Source organism: Acartia tonsa, chromosome 13 (genome assembly GCF_053477335.1).
Source record: "Acartia tonsa isolate MP-2025a chromosome 13, ASM5347733v1, whole genome shotgun sequence".
NCBI lineage: Eukaryota > Metazoa > Arthropoda > Copepoda > Calanoida > Acartiidae > Acartia > Acartia tonsa.
Genome location: NC_137272.1, coordinates 13,420,616 through 13,441,035, shown reverse-complemented (window position 1 = coordinate 13,441,035; position 20,420 = coordinate 13,420,616). Strand labels below are relative to the sequence as shown.

At 33.2% G+C, this 20,420-nt stretch overlaps 2 protein-coding genes across 2 annotated transcripts in view; both read right to left on the bottom strand.

The window, feature by feature from the left end:
* The window catches only part of LOC145335160 (uncharacterized), a 78,682-nt gene extending 71,745 nt beyond the window's left edge, over window positions 1-6,937 (bottom strand). The window contains exons 1-9 of the mRNA XM_080180892.1: window positions 6,900-6,937; window positions 6,741-6,789; window positions 5,963-6,015; window positions 5,585-5,656; window positions 5,056-5,131; window positions 4,663-4,703; window positions 4,175-4,252; window positions 3,341-3,437; window positions 2,906-3,010 (exon numbers count right to left, since the gene is read on the bottom strand). Coding sequence (XP_080037018.1) covers window positions 2,906-3,010; window positions 3,341-3,437; window positions 4,175-4,252; window positions 4,663-4,703; window positions 5,056-5,131; window positions 5,585-5,656; window positions 5,963-6,015; window positions 6,741-6,789; window positions 6,900-6,901 — 573 coding nt within the window. The 5' untranslated portion in view covers window positions 6,902-6,937. The remainder of the gene's footprint in view (window positions 1-2,905; window positions 3,011-3,340; window positions 3,438-4,174; window positions 4,253-4,662; window positions 4,704-5,055; window positions 5,132-5,584; window positions 5,657-5,962; window positions 6,016-6,740; window positions 6,790-6,899) is intronic.
* A 1,111-nt stretch (window positions 6,938-8,048) lies between these two features.
* LOC145335159 (uncharacterized) lies at window positions 8,049-19,569 on the bottom strand. Its single transcript, XM_080180891.1, has 10 exons — window positions 19,559-19,569; window positions 19,009-19,142; window positions 18,135-18,203; window positions 13,839-13,953; window positions 12,783-12,866; window positions 11,476-11,522; window positions 10,535-10,621; window positions 9,922-9,988; window positions 8,975-9,043; window positions 8,049-8,210 (listed from the first exon to the last, which is right to left on the bottom strand). Exons 1-10 carry the CDS (start codon window positions 19,567-19,569, stop codon window positions 8,054-8,056), a joined length of 840 nt encoding a protein of 279 aa, XP_080037017.1. The 3' UTR covers window positions 8,049-8,053.
* Window positions 19,570-20,420: the final 851 nt, after the last annotated feature.

Genomic DNA, 20,420 nt, shown 5'->3' with positions numbered 1-20,420 from the left:
GCGTAGCAACTCTATAATTCATTTTAAACATGTTGATTTATAACTTTTTTTAAACCAACTTATTTGTAAGATATCATTAATCTGATTTTTGGAGTACTGATTCCTATTACAACTAGAAACAATATTATAAGCGAAGCATCTTTTTAATCAAGTCGTAAAAATGTAAGTATGTCCTTAAACAGTACTTTGAATTTAAGAAGTTTTGCAACAATTTTAATGTTAATGTTCGTTTGTCCTACCGTTTCAAAGCATTGCTTTCATGGATGTTGTCATCCTTGTTATTTTTAAATAATTTAATTTTTATACATAATAAAAATAAAGTTAGAAGGAAATAAATTGCCCAGTTAACAAATAACTTTTAGAGGTAGAGCAATTTTTGTAAAGGTCAACCAAAAGGATCTTGGACAAAGTAGCTTCGGACAAAGTAGCTTCGGACAAAGTAGCTTCAGGACAAAGTAGCTTCCGGACAAAGTAGCTTCCGGACATTTACTTAAGAAAAGTAGCTTCTAATAGTAATAAAGGTTATGGCCGCAGCGCTCGGCCCCCTGGCCTGCCTAGCCGCGGGCGCTCGGCCCCCTTGCCTATAACCTAACCTAACCTAACCTATGTAAGAATGTTTAATGCACATTAACTTCTAATTTTATTGAAAGACAAAACTTTAACAATTTTAACAAAAAGTGGATCGTGGATTTTACTAAAAAGGGTTCGGCGATTTTTTTTATAATTTTTAATTCGTTTTAACATTTTTTTAAATTTTTACAATTTCTGTCCGCCTCTCTGTCTGTCTGTCTGTCATTTTGTCTGTCTATTTGTCTGTCTTTATGTCTGTCTTTATGCCTTTTTCTATGTCTCTCTTTCTGTGTAGACATTTCTTAAGTAAAACGTCCTAAAATTTTTTAAAAGTTATTAAATAAAAAAATCTTCCAAACTTAAGGATAAAATCCACCACTGCTGTTAAAAAAGTTGAACAATAAAATCCAATATGGCGATAAAACACACAGGGACGAAATTCAAAACCGAAATTTCTTTCTTGAATAACTTTGTCTACAGGGTGAAATTTAAAAATCCGTCCGACAGTTGTCCCAAAGTCTGTGTTGGCTACCCAACGGCATGGTTTCGAACCCGATACAACCTTGCATTAAAAATATCGACCCTTACCTCACACTTTATAAATGTGATATCACTTGAAAAGTTTTTAGGGGGTTTTACTTAAAAGATGTCGCATTAGGAGGTTTGTCGTTTAGGAGGTTTTTTCTATTTTTCTAAGGAAGCTACTTTTCTTAAGTAAATGTCCGGAAGCTACTTTGTCCGGAAGCTACTTTGTCCTGAAGCTACTTTGTCCGAAGCTACTTTGTCCGAAGCTACTTTGTCCGAAGCTACTTTGTCCAAGATCCCAACCAAAACAGGTAGAACCAACAAATACCTTTATAATACCGGTAAACCTGAAGCTTATATAGGGCAGCCTATGAAGCTGTTTATAGTGCCTATAAAAAACAGGCTAAATTACCAATGTCAGGCCAGTATGACGTCATTTTTAGAGGCACTATAAAAAACTTCTCAGTCTAGGTCTTTTGTTAACTAGGCTAAATTATTCTACTTTTTTCAAAAATACTTAATGTTCTTGAGTTGGCATTTTAATGTTTTTAAACAGATGTAGTAAAATTAACCTACTTAAAAATATAACTTTTGAACAGGATTTTAAAATTTTACACTAAAATTAAAACTCAAATATAAAATCTTCCTTCACATTAAAATACATTGGTGTAAAGAAATGTGTAAGATTTAGGAACTCCTAGCTGCTATCCTAAGGGGACGTTGCCGTTCCTGCAACTGGCAGAAATACAGTGGATGTATTTTTGTCAATATTGTTTGTATGGATGTAAATTCGACAGTAATTTGCCATATATCATAGGTACCCTGACAAATATACATCTAACACAGGCATTTAAACATCCAAAATTGTCAAATATACATCTATTTCTTGCCAATTTCACATCTAAATTTTTTTATATGTCATAAATACATCTTGTACATTTTTATCAATAATAAACAATAGTAAACTGTATAGTAGATATTTATACTACAAGAATATACATAATTATTATATTAGATTATGGTTAAATGTTTAAAATCTTTATTCTATAACTTGTTCCTTTTTCCCTGTTTACCCATTTCATAACCTAAATCATTACCACATAACAACGACAATTTGTACAATATTTTACTCAAATATTAAACTATATTGGCGGTGAAATTGTAAATGTATTTATACAAAGAATTACGTGCCTAATATCAAAAAATTTGTTCATATATGGAATAGTCTATACTTGAGTAAATTATGGTATCAATTCTAGTTTGGGCACGTTATTCTAACTAGTTCTATAACTGATTAATCTGTTATAAAAATCTAGCTTCCTTTCTTTGAACTTCTTTGTACATGTTTTTCTTTTCCACAATCGACCTCCAGGTAAAAATGAGTTGTGAAGAGCTGTACTCCTAGACATTAACCCTTACAGATCGGGCCTCAATTCCTACCTTATCAGATCGGCTCCTGTTAGAGATAAAGACGTAAAATTTGTTTCTGGTGGTTCATGTGTATTTTTAGAGAAAATTACTTTTTCTAGTCATAGCGGTCAGATCGCTCCTTAGCCGCTTTTAAAATTGACAAGAAATAGATGTAAAATTGACAATTTTGGATGTATAAATGCCTGTGTTAGATGTATTTATGGCGGTTACTATAAGTATGACTGTATTTTTGGCAGAGGGTTTTACATTTTGACAAAAAAACATCCAGATGTATTTCTGCCAGCTGCAGGAACGCCATGTACCCATCCTAAGAAATTGTATAGGATTTATATAGTCCGTTATATCCTTTATGTAAATTATGTTATCAAATGTATTTCCTAAGTCTATAGTTGTTTCCCCCCACATGAGGGTGTATATACGCCCCAGCTGCGATGTAGGAATATTTGATGGTGCCCATGGGTGTGTTGATAGCGCTCTTGAAATCCTTAAAAAAATATATTTTATTAAATACAATTGCATTTTCTTGATTAAATCCCCACCCCACTTATTTATGAAACAGATTTTTTAAAAAGAGAGAGAGGTGGAGGGTAGTTTCCCTATGCTAAATACCTTTGGTGGGCCTATTCCCAAAATAACCTAACCCAACCTAAAATATTGTAATTAACAAACAAACGAAAACTACTCATCACCCCCCCCCCCCCCCCCCACCCCACACCCCACCCCACCCCATCCCTCACTTATTTTAAAATATTTCAATACAATTTTACCATTCAGACTTTAATAATTCGCTAATTGTATGAGATTATTCAGTCACCTTTATAAGTCTGCAAGCAGTTTTAGCAATGTCGCACATATAATCAGGGAATGAGGGATAGTTAAATCCATGGAAAATATATTGTTTCCATTGCTCCCTGAAAAATAAAAAATAAATATTTTAAACTAGAAAGATTACAAACATAATTTCATTACATTATTTAGCTGAAAATACAAGGAAAAAGCCTATTTCAAAGTTTGAGCTACTGTTTCTATGATAATTATAAGGCCTACTTCCAAGTTTGAACTACCATTCCTATTATACCTAGAGGACCTAATTTCAAGTTTGAGCTACTACTCATATAACGCCTACAATGCCATTTCCATGTTTGAGCTACTGTTCCTATGATAATTTCAAGGCCCATTTTCAAGTTAGAGCTACTATTCATATAACGCTTACAATGCCATTTCCAAGTTTGTGCTACTTTTCCTTTGATGCTTACAAGGCCTATTTCCATGTTTGAGCTATTGTTCCTTTGATACTTACAAGGCATATTTCCATGTTTAAGCTACTGTTCCTGTGATACTTACAAGGCCAGTTCCAAGTTAGAGCTACTACTCATATAACGCCTACAATGCCATTTCCATGTTTGAGCTACTGTTCCTATGATAATTTCAAGGCCCATTTTCAAGTTAGAGCTACTATTCATATAACGCTTACAATGCCATTTCCATGTTTGAGCTACTGTTCCTATGATAATTTCAAGGCCTATTTTCAATTTAAAGCTACTATTGATATAATGCTTACAATGCCTATTTCCATGTTTGAGCTACTGTTCCTATGATACTTACAAGGCCAGTTCCAAGCTTGTGCTACTGTTCCTATGATACCTACTTGACTGTGTTGATTGAAGCCTCCCCATATGTAATGTTGACTTCTGTTGCTTGGTTAATCAGTTCCAATCCTTCATCCCTGAAAATTATATCTTATCAGGGATATATGGATGGGACAATGGCACATGAATTCAATTTTAGAATTCTTATTCAGAGCTGGATCTTTAAATTGTTTTAGTACGGTGCACCAGATCGGGGTGATCCAGATCACCCCGCTTTGGCGCGGCAATGCCATTCGTTGAGTGTCATTGCCGCGCCAGTACCACGCCACTGGGCGCGCTGATTCGCCCATTCCATTTTGATTTAAAGATTGAAATCTAATAATATCTAGGTGCGCCGAACTAGATCGCCCCGATTCAGCGCACCACTAAACGATTTAAAGATCCAGCTCAGTAGTATTTTAGAGCAAGCTGTAGCTATACCTTCAAGTAACCCGACCCAACTCCTAAAACCATTGAAGGGGTCATTTACTTATATACAAAATCTTACCTTATTGCTTCCCAGTTAGCTTCAAGCTCTCTCAAAAAATCCTAAAAAGAAAAATTAATTTCTAAATTTACAATAATGATATTCTTTTGTAAACTTGAATGGACTCCCCCATATTTATGTCTGTGGTACACTGAAATCTACCCTTCCTCCATCTTTTGCAATATATATATACTAGCGGCTACGCCCCTAGAGGCCTCTAGGGGCACTTGAGTAGGGGAGAGTCAAATTTGATAACCCAACTTATTAATAGTTATAAACCTTCCCAGGACCTATGAGAAGCTACCCTGTTAAGGAAAACCAGATCGGTTCGGTGGTTACCGAGATCATTTGGTACAAACAAACAGACAGACACACAAACACACATCCTGTTACTTTATTATAAGGATGAATAACCTGGTAACCAGTTTCTTCCACAGTCCAAACTGGTTTTGCTCTCAAGTTAGGTATGTAGTGATTACATCTTTGATACCTAAATTAATATATATTTTGATTGAACAGTAGGAATCAGATAACTATGCAAGAATGTGCATTAAGATGTGCCCATTTCTGACCTTAAACCCTTCAAATTCTTGATAATGAAAAAGAATGATTGTGCATGCAAACATACTTAAGGCATCCAACTTTTGATTGCAAGACATTTGTATTAAAGTTAACCAGAAGTTGAATGTGCCAACCCGCCAAGGCATTCCTCCTACTCTAACTATTTAGTTTACACATCTGACATAGTTGTAGTACAATTGATTTCAAATCTTTTTAGTTAAGACACAATATTAGGAAGAGATTCAAATCCCTAACTTTACCTAACATCTTCTAATAGTAATCCTTCTCTTAACACTGGAGATTTACATAAGTTAAGGAGAAGTTTAAATATTTTGAGGGTGGGTTAAATAACCACCATTGTAAAAATAAGAGTTGGTAATACCTGCTTTTATACATTTTGACATCAACAAGAAAATCATAAATAGCATACAGTTCTCTGGTCTTGCCAAGATATCTAAATAAACAACATTTATTATAAGATTTTAATGAATTTTTAGAGTATAAGCCTGTAAAAGTTGTCCCTGAGTCATTAGAAAGCAAAGTTATTTTTAAAACATTTTTTAATGTTTTTAAAATATGTTTAAACATTTTAATGAAAAGTATAGATATATATTTCTTCTTAAATGAAAAATTATTTGATTTACGGACAAATTCATAAAACTATTAGCTTTTAATTTACCCCCACCTACACTAAAATATCTTTACTTATAGAGAGAAAAAAATATAGAGTAGCCTTACTCCTCTTAAAAGATATGGATACCTCATTGGTCTGTCAAAATCCTTAACACATCCGATAAGCGTGGTTTGTTCTTCCTAAATAAATAACAAAGTTTTCTAATAGTTTTGGTTGTCTTTGCTAAGGTGGAATCGCGCATAAAGCCACATATTATTTCGTCTATCCTTAAAGAAAAAAAATTTTGAAAACCAATTCCCTTGTAAAAAAAAGATGGGGTGAGAGTTGATTTTTCAAGGGTTTCCATGAGGCAGGTGGACTTACTCTCCCAAATTTGTCAGATTATGATCACGCAACCTTCCCTAAGATGCCCTAGAGTTGTAAGGGGGGAGATTTGTAGGAAGTTAGGATTCTACAAATCAAGCAGCTCTAACCATGCTTTCCCTCACCCATGCTCCTCGTATGAGAGTGCCATTAATTAGGGTGGCTTAATATGGAACACCTGCCAAAACTCTAGGCCAGGGTGATGTAATAATTGAGTAGCTTCCACGAGAATTGCGAGTCAGCTTGTAATGTAATATAGAATACAATCAGCTGTGCGCAAAGCTTACCAATCTAAGATTGGCCAAAGGATTCTCACTTCCAGTCTCCATGTGCATCTGAGTCCTAACTTCAGAGAATCATGGCTACAACAACAACAACTTACTCTCCCCCAAAATAGTTAGGCTATATTGGTTCAGAATGAAGTGAGATTTTTTGTTACAGAAAGACAGACAGTCAGGCAGTTAGACAGTAGACACACAGCCATACAAACAGTCAGACAAAAGATCCTGTTACTTTTATATAAGAAAGAGCTTAAGCTTACCATAGTTTTTGGAATTAAGTCTTCTATTAACTTTCTTTCTTTATCATCCCTATGAATAAAAGTAAATTTAAATAAGTTTTTGTTTTGTTTTTTTATTTAGGGTTAAAAGTTTTATATGATTTTTAACATTCATAATAAAAATATCAAATTTATACTTACATTTCATATGGCTCATAATTATTCTCAATAAATTTTTCAATCCTATAGAAGCAATATGAAACCATTATTCTTAATATAAAAAAAAGAAAGTTCCAAAAACCTTCAATAGTAGCAAAGCTTTGTGAAACAAGGAGCTATACATTAGGATGTACAATGATTTGATGTAAAATTGATAAAATTGTAAAAAAAAAACTTTAGACATTGTAATCCTTATAATAAAATAACAGGATGTTTGTGTGTTTGTATGTTTGTACCGAAGGATCTCGCTAACCACTGAACCGATCGGGTTCTCCTTAACAGGGTAGATTCTCATATATCCCGGGAATGTTTATAACTATTTTGGGGGAGGGTACAACCACCCTCCCTAGAGAAATTAAATTTTTTTTTTAAATTTTCGATTTTAGAAAGAGAGTTTAACGAAAAACTAGCGGCTACATCCCTAGAGGCCTCTAGTGGCACTTTAAATGTTGTTGTTTGTTAAAGTTAATTTTTTATGTACGATACCACCTTATTTGACGTTGAAGTCTCCCCTAAATTTAAAAAAAATTTGATTTTTTTGTCATTTCTCTTGGGAGGGTGGTGGTACTCTCCCCCAAAATAGTTATAAACCTTCCCGGGACTTATGAGAAGCTACCCAGTTAAGAAGAACCCGATCGGTTCAGCGGTTAGCGAGATCCTTTGGTACAGACAGACACACAGACAGACAAACATCCTTTTACTTTAGTATAAGGATAAACGTCAAACGTAAAAAAAAACATATTTTAAATATATAAAAAAAACATTTAAAGTGCCACTAGAGGCCTCTAGGGGCGTAGCCGCTAGTTTTAAATAAACTATCTAGGATAAACTGATATTTGAGAATCAAACATGGAGGATTATGAACAATAAATCGAAGCTAGATTTCAATGAATAATGCAGAAAAAGAGAGTGAGAGGGAGAAGAATGAATGAATAGAAAAAAAGAGAGAAGAAAAAGAAAGAAGACGAAGAAAGTCTCTCAATGACGTCATAAAAATGAGGGATGAGGAGAGGAGGAGAGGAGGAGTGGGACAGAAAACCCCTGAAAAAGAGATGGATAATCCCTCGTTTTCATAACATAACATTTTTTTGAGGGACTTTCTTCGTCTTCAAAAGAAAGGACTGGGCAGGAGAGAGTTAAAAAGAGAAATTAAAGATTACTGAAAAAAGATGGACAGATAAACCGACGGACAAATCTTTGACAAATACATAAAAAGTTAATATTGAATTCTTCAAAATAATGGTTTCATGGTCTTTCCTGTTGGTCAGAGCTCCCATAACTTTGAATTCATACCTACAAATATAATTCTTCATTCAAATTATTTCTTTAGTAGCAAAGCTACTCTACATACATATATTTTTTGTTTGTCTGTCTGACAGTAAGTCAATCAGAAGAAATGTGATTCCTTTAGCTGCTGTTTAAGATAGTTTGACAATATTTTGTGTGAAGATAATCTACAATGAGCATCCAGTATATAAATTTCTTGGAAGGTGGGTTTATTAGTCATTCTACAAAATATAAATGTTAGGGTACTCAGGGGAATGCCTTCATAACAATTCCTATATTTCCTGACTTCTATGTCAGTATCCTCTGAAGTTTGCATAGGTAACAATTCCTATATTTCCTGATTTCTATGTCAGTATCCTCTGAAGTTTGCCTTGTTAACAATTCCTATATTTTCTGACTTCTATGTCAGTATCCTCTGAAGTTTGCCTTGTTAACAATTCCTATATTTTCTGACTTCTATGTCAGTATCCTCTGAAGTTTGCCTAGGTAACAATTCCTATACTACCTGACTTCTATATCAGTATCCTCTGAAGTTTGCCTAGGTAACAATTCCTATATTACCTGACTTTTATGTCAGGATCCTCCACTTGTAATGGGATTACTTTAGTACCCACTAGTAGATATTAGGCTACTCCAACTATTTGTGTCGTGCACCTGAAATACCAGCTGTAGGATTCAATTTTAACATCTTTAGTTATGACACGGTGTCAGACCAAGATTACAACCTAGTCCTATATCCTCCCTGACAAAGCTACAAATTCTTATTTTACCTGAGGTCAGCATCAGGATCATCAGGAGTATGCTCAGCTATCTTTTCTTGAGCTTTTTTGTATTGGCCACTGAAATAATAACCGGTTTTCATCCATACAAAAAAATTATGTCTAGTTTCAGATTATATCCAGTTTTCTACAATATAAAAATGTACAATCATAAGATTAAAACAAGTTTTTTAGCCGCTGCCTTTGGCATCTCGGGGTTAAAAAGTAGTTTAAATCTTATAATTGTACATTTTTTGTAAGCAGAAAGCTGTTTATAATACAATGCAAGAAAAACTATTTTCGAATGAATACGAGAATAGTTATTTCTCGCATCGTATTATAAACGGCTTTCCGCGGATATAGAATGTACAATTATAAGATTAAAACTAGTTTTTTTAGCCCCGAGGTGCCAAAAAAAACAGGTTTTAATCTTTTGATTATACATTTTTATATTCGTAGAAAGCTGGATATAATACGATGTTAGACATAGTTTTTTCATATGGATGAGAACCGGTTCCTATTCACCGGATTCGAATGAATACAAGAATAGTTATTTCTTGTATCGTATTATAAACGGCTTTCCACGGATATAGAATGTACAATTATAAGATTAAAACTAGTTTTTTTAGCCCCGTGGTGCCGAAGGCACCGGCTAAAAAAACTGGTTTTAATATTATGATTGTACATTTCTATATTCGTAGAAAACTGGATATAATACGATGTTAGACATAGTTTTTTCGTATGGATGAGAACCGGTTCCTATCCACCGGATTCGAATGAATACGAGAAAAACTATTCTAGTACCTATATTTGTAAAATATTTAGAAAAAATTACTTGAAGATAAACTCTCTATCTCTCTTTAATATACTAGAGCCGAAGCCACTAGTTTATATGATTAAAACCAAGAATTTAGGAAGTGAAATATTCTAAAATAAAGTCTATAAAAAGAAAAGCTTACCTGATAATTAGTTGTTCCAGATAGCACTGGAAAAAATGTAGCATATCGTCTAGTGTTGCATCTGTGTCTAAAAGCAGAGAGTTTTTAAACTCGGGCTTGGTTGGGTTCTCTTCATACGATTGAAATTAATAATTTTTGAGGGTTTCTCAATTCATATAATTTTTTAATTAGACTTATTTTGAAGTGTAAGATTCTAATAATTTCGAGAATTTTGTTGATATTTTTAAAGCAGTTTAAAAAAACTGATGTTGAAGCTGCTATATAAAAAAAATGACGTCATATAATACAAATGACCGATGATAGGTCAGTATACATTTCACCTTGGTCAATTACAATGTATACTGGCCTATCATTGGTCAATGGATCTATGACGACATTTTTTATATATAATTTGTTGAAGGCAATCAAAATGAAATAGACTAACCCAAGGACGTTCAAGCTTTTAATTGAAAATTATTTTTTTTTTATGTGGGGGGGGGGGGGAATCTTTATATTATAGAGGCAAGGACGTCCAAGCTTTTTTTTTAATTAGGGGGGGGTGGTTAAAAATTTAAAAAATTGAGGGGGTGGGGGTAATCACCCCTTTACGCTACGCTACATAAAAATTACTTACAAACCATTGTTTCCAAAACATTTTCAAAAAACTCCAAGGCTTTGTCATTCTTATTATCAATGTTGGAGTTTTTCTCCAGTAAATCTGATTTGTTATATAACCCATTACAATTTATTGCTGTTGTCCACTTTTAAAAATAAAATAAAAATACAGCAAAGCTTTTCTTTAATTAAGGTCTGTCCGTAATGGATAGCTTTTATCGTAAATTAAGGCATGTTGAAGTTGTCCTATTTATTTCAAACTTGGTACGATGATTCCTGTAACTGTTAGGTGCAATTTAGAAAGCGTTGCAACTCTATAATCAGAAAGTCAAAACGTCCATTTAAAATCTTTTTTGACATCAAATTTTTGTATGATAAAATTTTCAAGATTACACCAAGATACAATATTTTAAGCGAATCTTTTTAGAAACAGTATACTGTATTCAAGCAATTTTGAAACTAATTTACATACTATTAATATTCCTCATATTAGGTTCTGACAACTTTACAACTATGCAAGTTCGTTTGTTCTACTTTTTATTTCAGAGCTTCGCTATTATGGATATTGTCATCCTTGTTAATCAAACTTTACATGCAAAAGGAATTTTTTTGGGACAATATATAAGTATAAAGCTAAGATTATAGGCTTTATCTTTGGACTGAGAGGATAGGTTATTAAAGATAAAACCATTCTTACATGATTATAAGAATTTTTTTTATGAGATAGAGGCCAACTTATAAAAGAAAATATGCATATTATTTCTTCAAATATGTAAATAACATTAAAAAATTAGGCATGTTTTGTTTTATAAGTTGACCTCTAACTCTAATCCCTAAACCCTATCCTCTCAGTCCAAAGATAAAGCCTATAATCACTGTTTACGCAAATGTGCCAAATTTCACCCCTTTCTTGATGCAAATTGGTTAGATGAACATAATAAATAAATGGATATATTCCTGTTACTAAGTCAACATCATACAGCCACAACTCAGAAGACAAATCGTCACTAAACATAAATATTTTATTCAAGAGAGGCAATGTAATAATAATTATTTCTCGCATCGTATTCAAAACAGTTTTCCGCGGATGTAAAATATACAATAATTAAAACCAGTTTTTTTAGCACCGAGATGTCGACGGCACGGGCTAAAAAAACTGGTTTTTATCTTATGATTGTACATCTTTATATTCGTAGAAAACTCGATATAATACGTTGCCAAACATAATTTTTCAGTATGGCTGAGAACCGGTTCTAATCCACCGGATAATAATCGGTTTCGAAGCGATACGGAAAGATTCATTTACCCTCTAGCCATAGAATAAATGTTTATTGGTCAATTTTTACAAGGAATTTAATACACATATTTCTCATGTATCTTCTCTTCATGGCACATCAAGCATCTGATACATTTAAGACTTTTCCTAATTAATTTTCAATAAATTGTTTTACATTTCTGTGCTGCGCTTCTTGTGGATGTTATCATCCTTGTTTTAATAAAAATTCCATAATATATTATTTTGGGCAATAGAATTGAAATTGTAGTAACCCAATATTTATTTTTGCTTTTCTTTCATCTTATCATATAATTGCCAGAAAGTATGAATTGAGCATGACTGACGTCCAACTAACTGACTCTACATAATCATTTAAAGAACAGCTTCGCTGTTAATGATATCAAAATGACTATAAATAAGGTGAAACTTTTAAGCACTCGAAGAAAATGGGAAACAAGGATTTTAAAGCGACTAAAATCCCCAAAACGTTTGGGGTTTGTTTGTGGGTTTCCTTTTTTTTTAAATGGCCAACAAATAGGCCGGGCTTAATAATGATTACATCACTGGAGTTTTTACTCTGAGTTATGTAATTAATATTAAGAACACGTAACCCCTGGATAAGAAACATTTAGAATGCTTCTTTTTTCGAAAATTAGTTTTTAAAATGTTTTGAACTAATTAAGGGCTGACACTTCCCCTAGTCCAGGAAACCTGCTCACGTCCAATCCAAAGAAAAATGGAGAACAATTGTGCGTGTCCTATGCTCTGAAAAGAAGAGATAAATGACGCTGATGATGAAAAAATCCCCAAAATGCACCGCTAAATGTCTTACATTAAATTTAAAAACTGGTCTTGGACTAATTGAAAGAAAAAAGTTTTGTGGTAAATTTTGAGTATTGTAGTCACTTGATAATCCTAGTATTTCAAATCCTTTGATTGCTTAAAAGTTTCACTTTTTTATAATTATGTAGTTAGAATAATATACTTTTACCTTTCTAATTTTGAGATTGTAATTGCTAAATCAAATATTCTGTTGAGTAAATCATCTCCAACTTTTGCTACCTTCAGTTTTGATCTACAAAAAGAGTCATTTTATAATAAAGTAACAGGATGTTTGTCTGTAACGAAGGCTCGTGCAAACCACTAAATCTAGAAGATTCTCTTTTAAAATATGTCTTCTCGTAGTTCCAGGGAATGTTTATTACTACTATGGGGAGAAAGGGGGTACTAAAACCCTCCCAAGATAATCGCCCCTAGAACCCACCCCCTAATTTTTTGTTTACCTTTTCTTTTTAAAACTAAAATAAAAAATAAATGGGGGTCGACTGAGCCACCCCCCAAGTGCGCATAAAGGCCATAGGGGCATAGCCGTTGGTTTATAAATTTTTGAACATTTATAAACAAACACAAATATTGGTATATTTGTATTATTGATATGCAATATACATACATGGTTCAACCATTAAATAGTTATTTTTCTCGTATTCATTCGAATCCGGCGGATAGGAACCGGTTCTCATCCATACGAAAAACTATGTCTAGCATCGTATTATAAACCGCTTTCTACGAATATAGAAATGTACAATCATAAGATTAAAAAAACTGGTTTTAATCTAATAATTGTACATTCTATATCCGCGGAAAGCGGTTTATAATACGATGAAAGAAATAACTATTATGATTTTTTTAGCTTTGAACAGCTTTTGTGGAAAGTGAATTGTTTTTCTATACCTTCTAGAGTTCGAGTGGTGTGATGTAACCTCATTAATTAATAAGGCTTAAAACCGGTCATTTACCCATAAATATTTAATTAAAAAATAAAACTTTGGAGTGTTATCCTATATTTTTGTTCATACTAAGGGCTGCACCCCTAGGCTATAGGAGCTATGTATTTGAAAGAGTAGAAAAGAAAATTAGCCAAAAATTACCCGGGACCTGTGTTAAGATTCTCTAAAATGAAGAACCTAATCGGTTCAGTGATTATGCTACAGACAAAATATCTTACTACTTTATGTAATAGGATATTCTAGAATTAAATAGTACTTACTCTAATTCTTTGAATTGATTAAGCAAAATAGCTAATTTAGAATGTAGAGCTCGTTGGGAGAGAGGATGCTCCAACAATACTTTTTCACACAACACCAATGCATCTTCTGGGTTGTCTAAATATAATATTTATACAGTAGCTGCGCTATTAGTCATTTATCATAACAAGGATGACAAATGTCAAATTGCGTAAATAAAGGATATAGTAAAAGGACATGCTTTCATTTCTAGGATTTGATTATAGAGTTGCCTCACTTATAATACTCTACCTTGTTGTACTAAGATTCATCATTCCAAAAAACAGATGAATAGGATAATATTAATCATGTCATCCAAAATATGTTGTCAAAAAAATCGATAAGACATTTCTAACATGCCTAAATTAAGTAAAGAGATAACCGTTACGGACGGACGGACAACTCCTAATTATAAAAAGCTTTTTATCCTAGTGCCCAAGGTTTTTTATTCTGGCACCCAAGGTTTTTATTCAGGTTGCAATATTTAGATGGAGGAATGGAGGGGGGGGGGAGGGTAGATATACCAAACTTTTCTGGGATCTTGCCAGATCAAGTATCAACTGTGGGGAATACCAAAGGATGACTCCATGCAAAATTTGAGCCGGATCCGGCCAAAACCGGCCGGGATTTTTATAAAAAACCGTTTTTTTCCGGTTTTTAGGGGGTATCCGAAAATCAAGCCCCCTCCTGGGTACGCCCCAATATAGATTTTTGCTTTAAGGTCTGATCTGAATTCCTCAACACTGGATATGACCCCTAGAGTTGAAAAAATGGTTAAAATCCGGTCTTTTGACCGGTTTCCGGCCATTTCCGGCCCCCCAAAAAAATTTAAAAAATCAAAATTTCATCTAAAATTAAAAAAAATATGCTTTAAATTCCATTTTTCAGTAATAAGTTTTCAAAAAACAAAAACCTTAGGTAATGAAGATAATTTTAGCAACTTAAAATGTGAAAAAAGGTTGAAAATTGACAAACTTATGTCAATTTGAAAAATGTTGGTAAATCCTAAAAATTTGACGGATTTAAACATACATTTCAGAATTTAGGTTGACTTTGGTCTTTAAGACACGCAATATCCAACAAAATTGCAATGAGAAGGTCTAAATGTTTTTCTTAACCAAAATTCTACATACCCTGGCGGTTCCAGGGATATATTATTAAGGCTTGTCAGCTGGCCAGAAAGCTTTTAACAGGCGGCCGACTAAAAGCCGGATTTAATGGTTATCAACTGTACAAAGTAGCGATTTTCGGTTTTTTGGCCAAAACTCATGCAGGGAGTTGTTTTTGTGGGATTGACATACAAAAGAAAGTTTATACAACTTTTTGGGGCGGACATTTCTTTACTTATGCATTATTCGCCACGGGTGAACCGTTTGGCCGATACACACCGCCAAAGGCACGATTTTTGAAATTTTTCAAAAAATTTCGGTTTTTTGCTCCCTTTAGGGGATGACGGAGTCAATTTAGCGACTTAGGACACTTCTTCAATAATGTTCAACTTTTTGAGGCGGAAATTTCTTTACTTATGCATTATGAGCCTCTGGCAAACTGTTTGGATGTTATTTGCCGCCAAAATCGCGATTTTCGGCGATTTTGCTGTTCATGAGGATTCAATGGCAATTTTGGAGGGAAACGAGACCTCCAATCAAAATGATTATTATATACTTTTCTTTTGCAAATTTAATTGGCTACATTTCATGCGACATAATTTTTTTGTGTGTTCAACTGGTTTTGTTCCAGTTGAAATTTTCAAAAAAAGATAACAACTACGAATTACACCAACCCCATGAAATGTATTTTCCCCCCACAAGAAACAAGTTTGGGTGAAATAATTTTTTATTATCTTATTATTAATTATAACACTATAATTATGAACTATATTATCTTACCATATTTATACATAATAATTATGATTATGTTATTATTATCATTCAGTTATAGTATTATAAGTATTAATTATCATATATAACCTATTACAAATCAATCAATAAATTTTATTACATAACCTATTTTAAATCTATCAATAATAACTCATTTTAATTATCGTTATCTTTTTATTACTTATTATTTATGATTTTATCATTATTAACCATGTAAAATATCCTATTACTACTTGATCAATACTTTTTTTTTTATAATGTAGTAACTATCACCATTTCTAAATTACTTTATTTGATTATCAATTGAATTACCTAACCTTTTACATATCTTATAGTAATTTTTATTACTTTTTAATTTATAAATAATTGCTAGAGATGAATAATAAGTATTCAGATTTACAAAGTAATAATCATTAAAGATTAATCAGATACCTAATTAAAAGATAAATTAGAAAAAAAATTACCAAGTAGTAAATATCAGTGATTGAAATGTGGAATTAATTATCAAAATTATGATGTACTAACAATTAGTGTTTAATTAATTTTAAAATTGCAAGAAAAAAATAATTATAATTAAAAAGTAATAATTTTTAAATTTCAACTGGAACAAAACCAGTTGGAAGCACAAAAAAATTTACTTTACATGAAATGTAGCCAATTCAATTTGCAAATGAATAGTATTTCAGAGTTATCTTGATTGGATGACTCCTTCTCCTCAAAAATGGTCTTTAAAACCTCGCGAACAACAAAATCGCCAAAAATCACGATTTCGGCTGCGAATAACTGCCAAACGGTCCGCTAGAGGTGAATGATACTGAAGTAAAGAAATGTTTACCTCAAAAAGTTGAACATTATTGAAGAAGTGTCCTAAGTCGCTAAATCGACTCCGTCATCCCCTAAAGGGACAAAAAAACCGCGCCTTTGGCGGCGCGTATCGGCCAAACGGTTTGCCCGTGGCAGATGATGCGTAAGTAAAGAAATGTCCGCCCCAATAAGTTGTACAAACTTGCTTATCCCAAAAAACAACTCCCTGCATGAGTTTTGGCCAAAAAACCGAAAATCGCTACTTTGTACAGTTGATAACCATTAAATCCGGCTTTTAGTCGGCCGCCTGTTAAAAGCTTTCGGGCCAGCCAACAAGCTTTAATGATATATCCCTGGAACCGCCAGGGTATGTAGAATTTTGGTTAAGAAAAACATTTAGACCCTCTCATTGCAATTTTGTTGGATATGGCGTGTCTTTAAGACCATAGTCAACCTAAATTCTGAAATGTATGTATAAATCCGTCAAATTTTTAGGATTTACCAACATTTTTCAAATTGACATAAGTTTGTCAATTTTCAACCTTTTTTCACATTTTAAGTTGCTAAAATTATCTTCATTACATAAGGTTTTTGTTTTTTGAAAAATTATTAATGAAAAATGGAATTTAAAGCATATTTTTTTAAATTTTAGATGAAATTTTGATTTTTTAAATTTTTTTTTTGGGCCGGAAATGGCCGGAAACCGGTCAAAAGACCGGATTTTAACCATTTTTTCAACTCTAGGGGTCATATCCAGTGTTGAGGAATTCAGATCAGACCTTAAAGCAAAAATCTATATTGGGGCGTACCCAGGAGGGGGCTTGATTTACAGATACCCCCAAAAAACCGGAAAAAACCGGTTTTTATAAAAATCCCGGCCGGTTTTGGCCGGATCCGGCTCAAATTTTGCATGGAGTCATCCTTTGGTATTCCCCACAGTTGATACTTGATCTGGCAAGATCCCAGAAAAGTGTGGTATATCTAGGGGAGGGGTGCACAATTAAACAATGCACATGTACATGTTAATGTAATTGATGATATTTTTGACATTTAGCAACATAGATACAAAACCATACAATGCACGTTAAAAATGTTTATAATTCTAAAAAAATGAAGAGATAAGCTTTCCATTGATATGTCTAACAATTTTTTAGGATAACTATGGGCTGAGCAATAACAGTTTTAAAAACCTACCCTAACATTTTTTACCTTATTTTTAGAGGATTTTAGGCGAAAATAGGGGAAAAAAATCGCGGATTTTCTCAAAAAGGGCCCAGTACAAAATTTGATTTTTACTTTTTCCAGTATACCAAGACATGTGACTTTAAGGCTGTGCAAACCGCTTAAATGGGTATTTTCAAAAACCTGGATTTTTTTTAGCCTACCCGTGTTCACTAGTGCTCAAAGTTGGCTTAACAATTCATTGGGTACTTTGATTAAATCTTGATTGATTATTTGAAACTAGAAGTTCCAGACTAATCAACCAATAATTTTAGTCTACAGAATGGCTAATGTTGTCTACCATCATTGGGGACGTACATCAATTTATCGCCAATTGTCCCATCCCTTGAGATCCCTGAAATATGTCATACTTACTTTTTTTAGTAGAGTCAATTTTATCTAAAATTTGATAAATCTTGAAATCAGCTCTGTTGGTTAAATCCTGAATTCGTAACATCATTTATGTTGGAAGTTTATAGATAGAGATAACCTGAGCTGGATCTTTAAATCATTTTAGTGGTGAGCCAGATCGGGGTGAGCCGAATTTTAGCCAATCACAGCGCGGCATTTCATAAAATGCTGTGCTCTCATTGGTGGAAAGTTGGCTCACCCCGATCTGGCTCACCACTAGAATGATTTAAAGATCCAGCTCTGGATAACCTCTAGAGGAAGGGATACGTCATTAGGTGTTATTTTCCTGAACCTAATCTTGCTACTAAAGTGCATGATTACACGGCTGTACGTCTTACAGACTACCAACCCTTTAATTGCACGACCCTTGTCTAAGAAGTCCTAACTGTGTATGGAAATGACGCGGTGTCGGGCCGAGATTTGAACCTTTCACCTTCATGACAACGAGCGGATGCGCTACTTGTTATGCCACAGTCGCGGTTTTTTTTTATAGAAAGATAAATAAGGATTTATACAATTAATCATTTTCTATGATTAGGTCAGTCCGTCCATAACGGATAGCTCATATCGTTAATTTATACATTGTAGAATTTATTTTGAAAAAATATAAGGGGGGGGGGATAGTTTTCTGTTTATTTATTCATTACTTTAGGTCAGGTTAGGTAAGGTTATGTCAGGTACTGGGTAGCCCAGCAGGGATAGGGTATCTCCGGTATAGGCCTGAGTGTTTATGCAAAGGGCAAAAATAAGGAAGAAGGGGTTCCAGTGCTTTACATGCAATTTGGGGGAAAGCACCCAAAAATATTTGAAAATCCTACACATAAATGAATTGTTTCCTTGTGTTTATATTCATTGTATCTTGCTTCTTCCAATAGTTCAGAATTTGATTTTTCTTCGGGACAGTCTCCCCCATCTTTGGAACATGATTGTTCTTGTTCGTCAACCTCACAGAAGCAGGGGGGGATAAGACAACTACAGATAATTAAATATTTGAATTTTTTGATTGATAATAGCTTCCGCTTCTAAATCGCCGGTTTGGCAATGATATGCCCCTCCCCCCCTCACTCTTTATTTTTTATTCTTCTATGCTTAACCATTGCAGGGGCCTTTGTTTAAAATTATTTCAAATTACAGATGGGGGTAAAATCAGTGCTCAAATGTGCACTTTATGTGATGGCACTCATTACTTTTTTTCAGATTTGAAGTCACTCTATAAGTGAAACCTGATGTTTGGTCATATGTATTATGTATGTACGTCCATTTGTATTGGATAGCTTTGATCAATAACTCAAAACCATCACAAAATTTGCATGATGATTCCCTAACAATATGGTACAAGTTTTTTTTTATCGATATTGTCCAATCTCTTAGAAATGTTTTTTGTTAACTAATTTGTCATTATTGAACTTTATTTTTCTTTTATTTCATTAAATTTAAATATTTTTCCTAGAAAATAAAAACAATATAACTTTCATTTTTTATTAGTTTAAAATTTCATCTGAAAAAAGTTTTATTAGATTAATGCAATTTTAATTGCCTAAATTCAATGAAATTAAAGTAAGGAAATATTTTACTAGCGAAGCTTTTAACAATTTGTGCCTGTCATTCTATCTGTAAGTAAATTTTGGTTCTATCCCTTCAAGATATATTTAATTGAAGAAATTTCGCGGGATACCCGATCCACAGATTGTCAAAAGTACAAGAAGCTCGTTGAATGAATATTAAACGGGATTTAACGAGTCAAATACCATTACCTTTACTATTATTGCACATAATAGTCCTTGTTTGATGTGAAGCTTTTCTGATTATTGGGAGTGTCTGAGTCCTTCCATACATGTATACATATAAACTTGTTGTATATTTAGGCATGTTGGAATCGTCCTATAGATTTCGAACTTTGCAAAAAGATGCCAGTAACAATAAGTGATAATAGTGAAAGCGTAGCAAATCTATAAAGTCTAGTTAAAACGTGTTGACATTTATTTGTTGTTTAGCAGATTTCTAGGACGTTTGGGCATAATTGCATCTCTATAATTACTTAGTGATTAATACAAATACGACCTTACAATGAATTATTTGAAGCTATTTCAAACAGCTTAAAATATAAAATGTGAAATTTTATGTATCCAATTATCTTATTTGATGAGCTATTAATGTTGTCATCCTTGTCTTTATTGCTTATAACAAATAAAGAATAAATAAATTACTAAATGGTTGATTGAATTGTGTAAATAAGAAAGTTTATTGTTT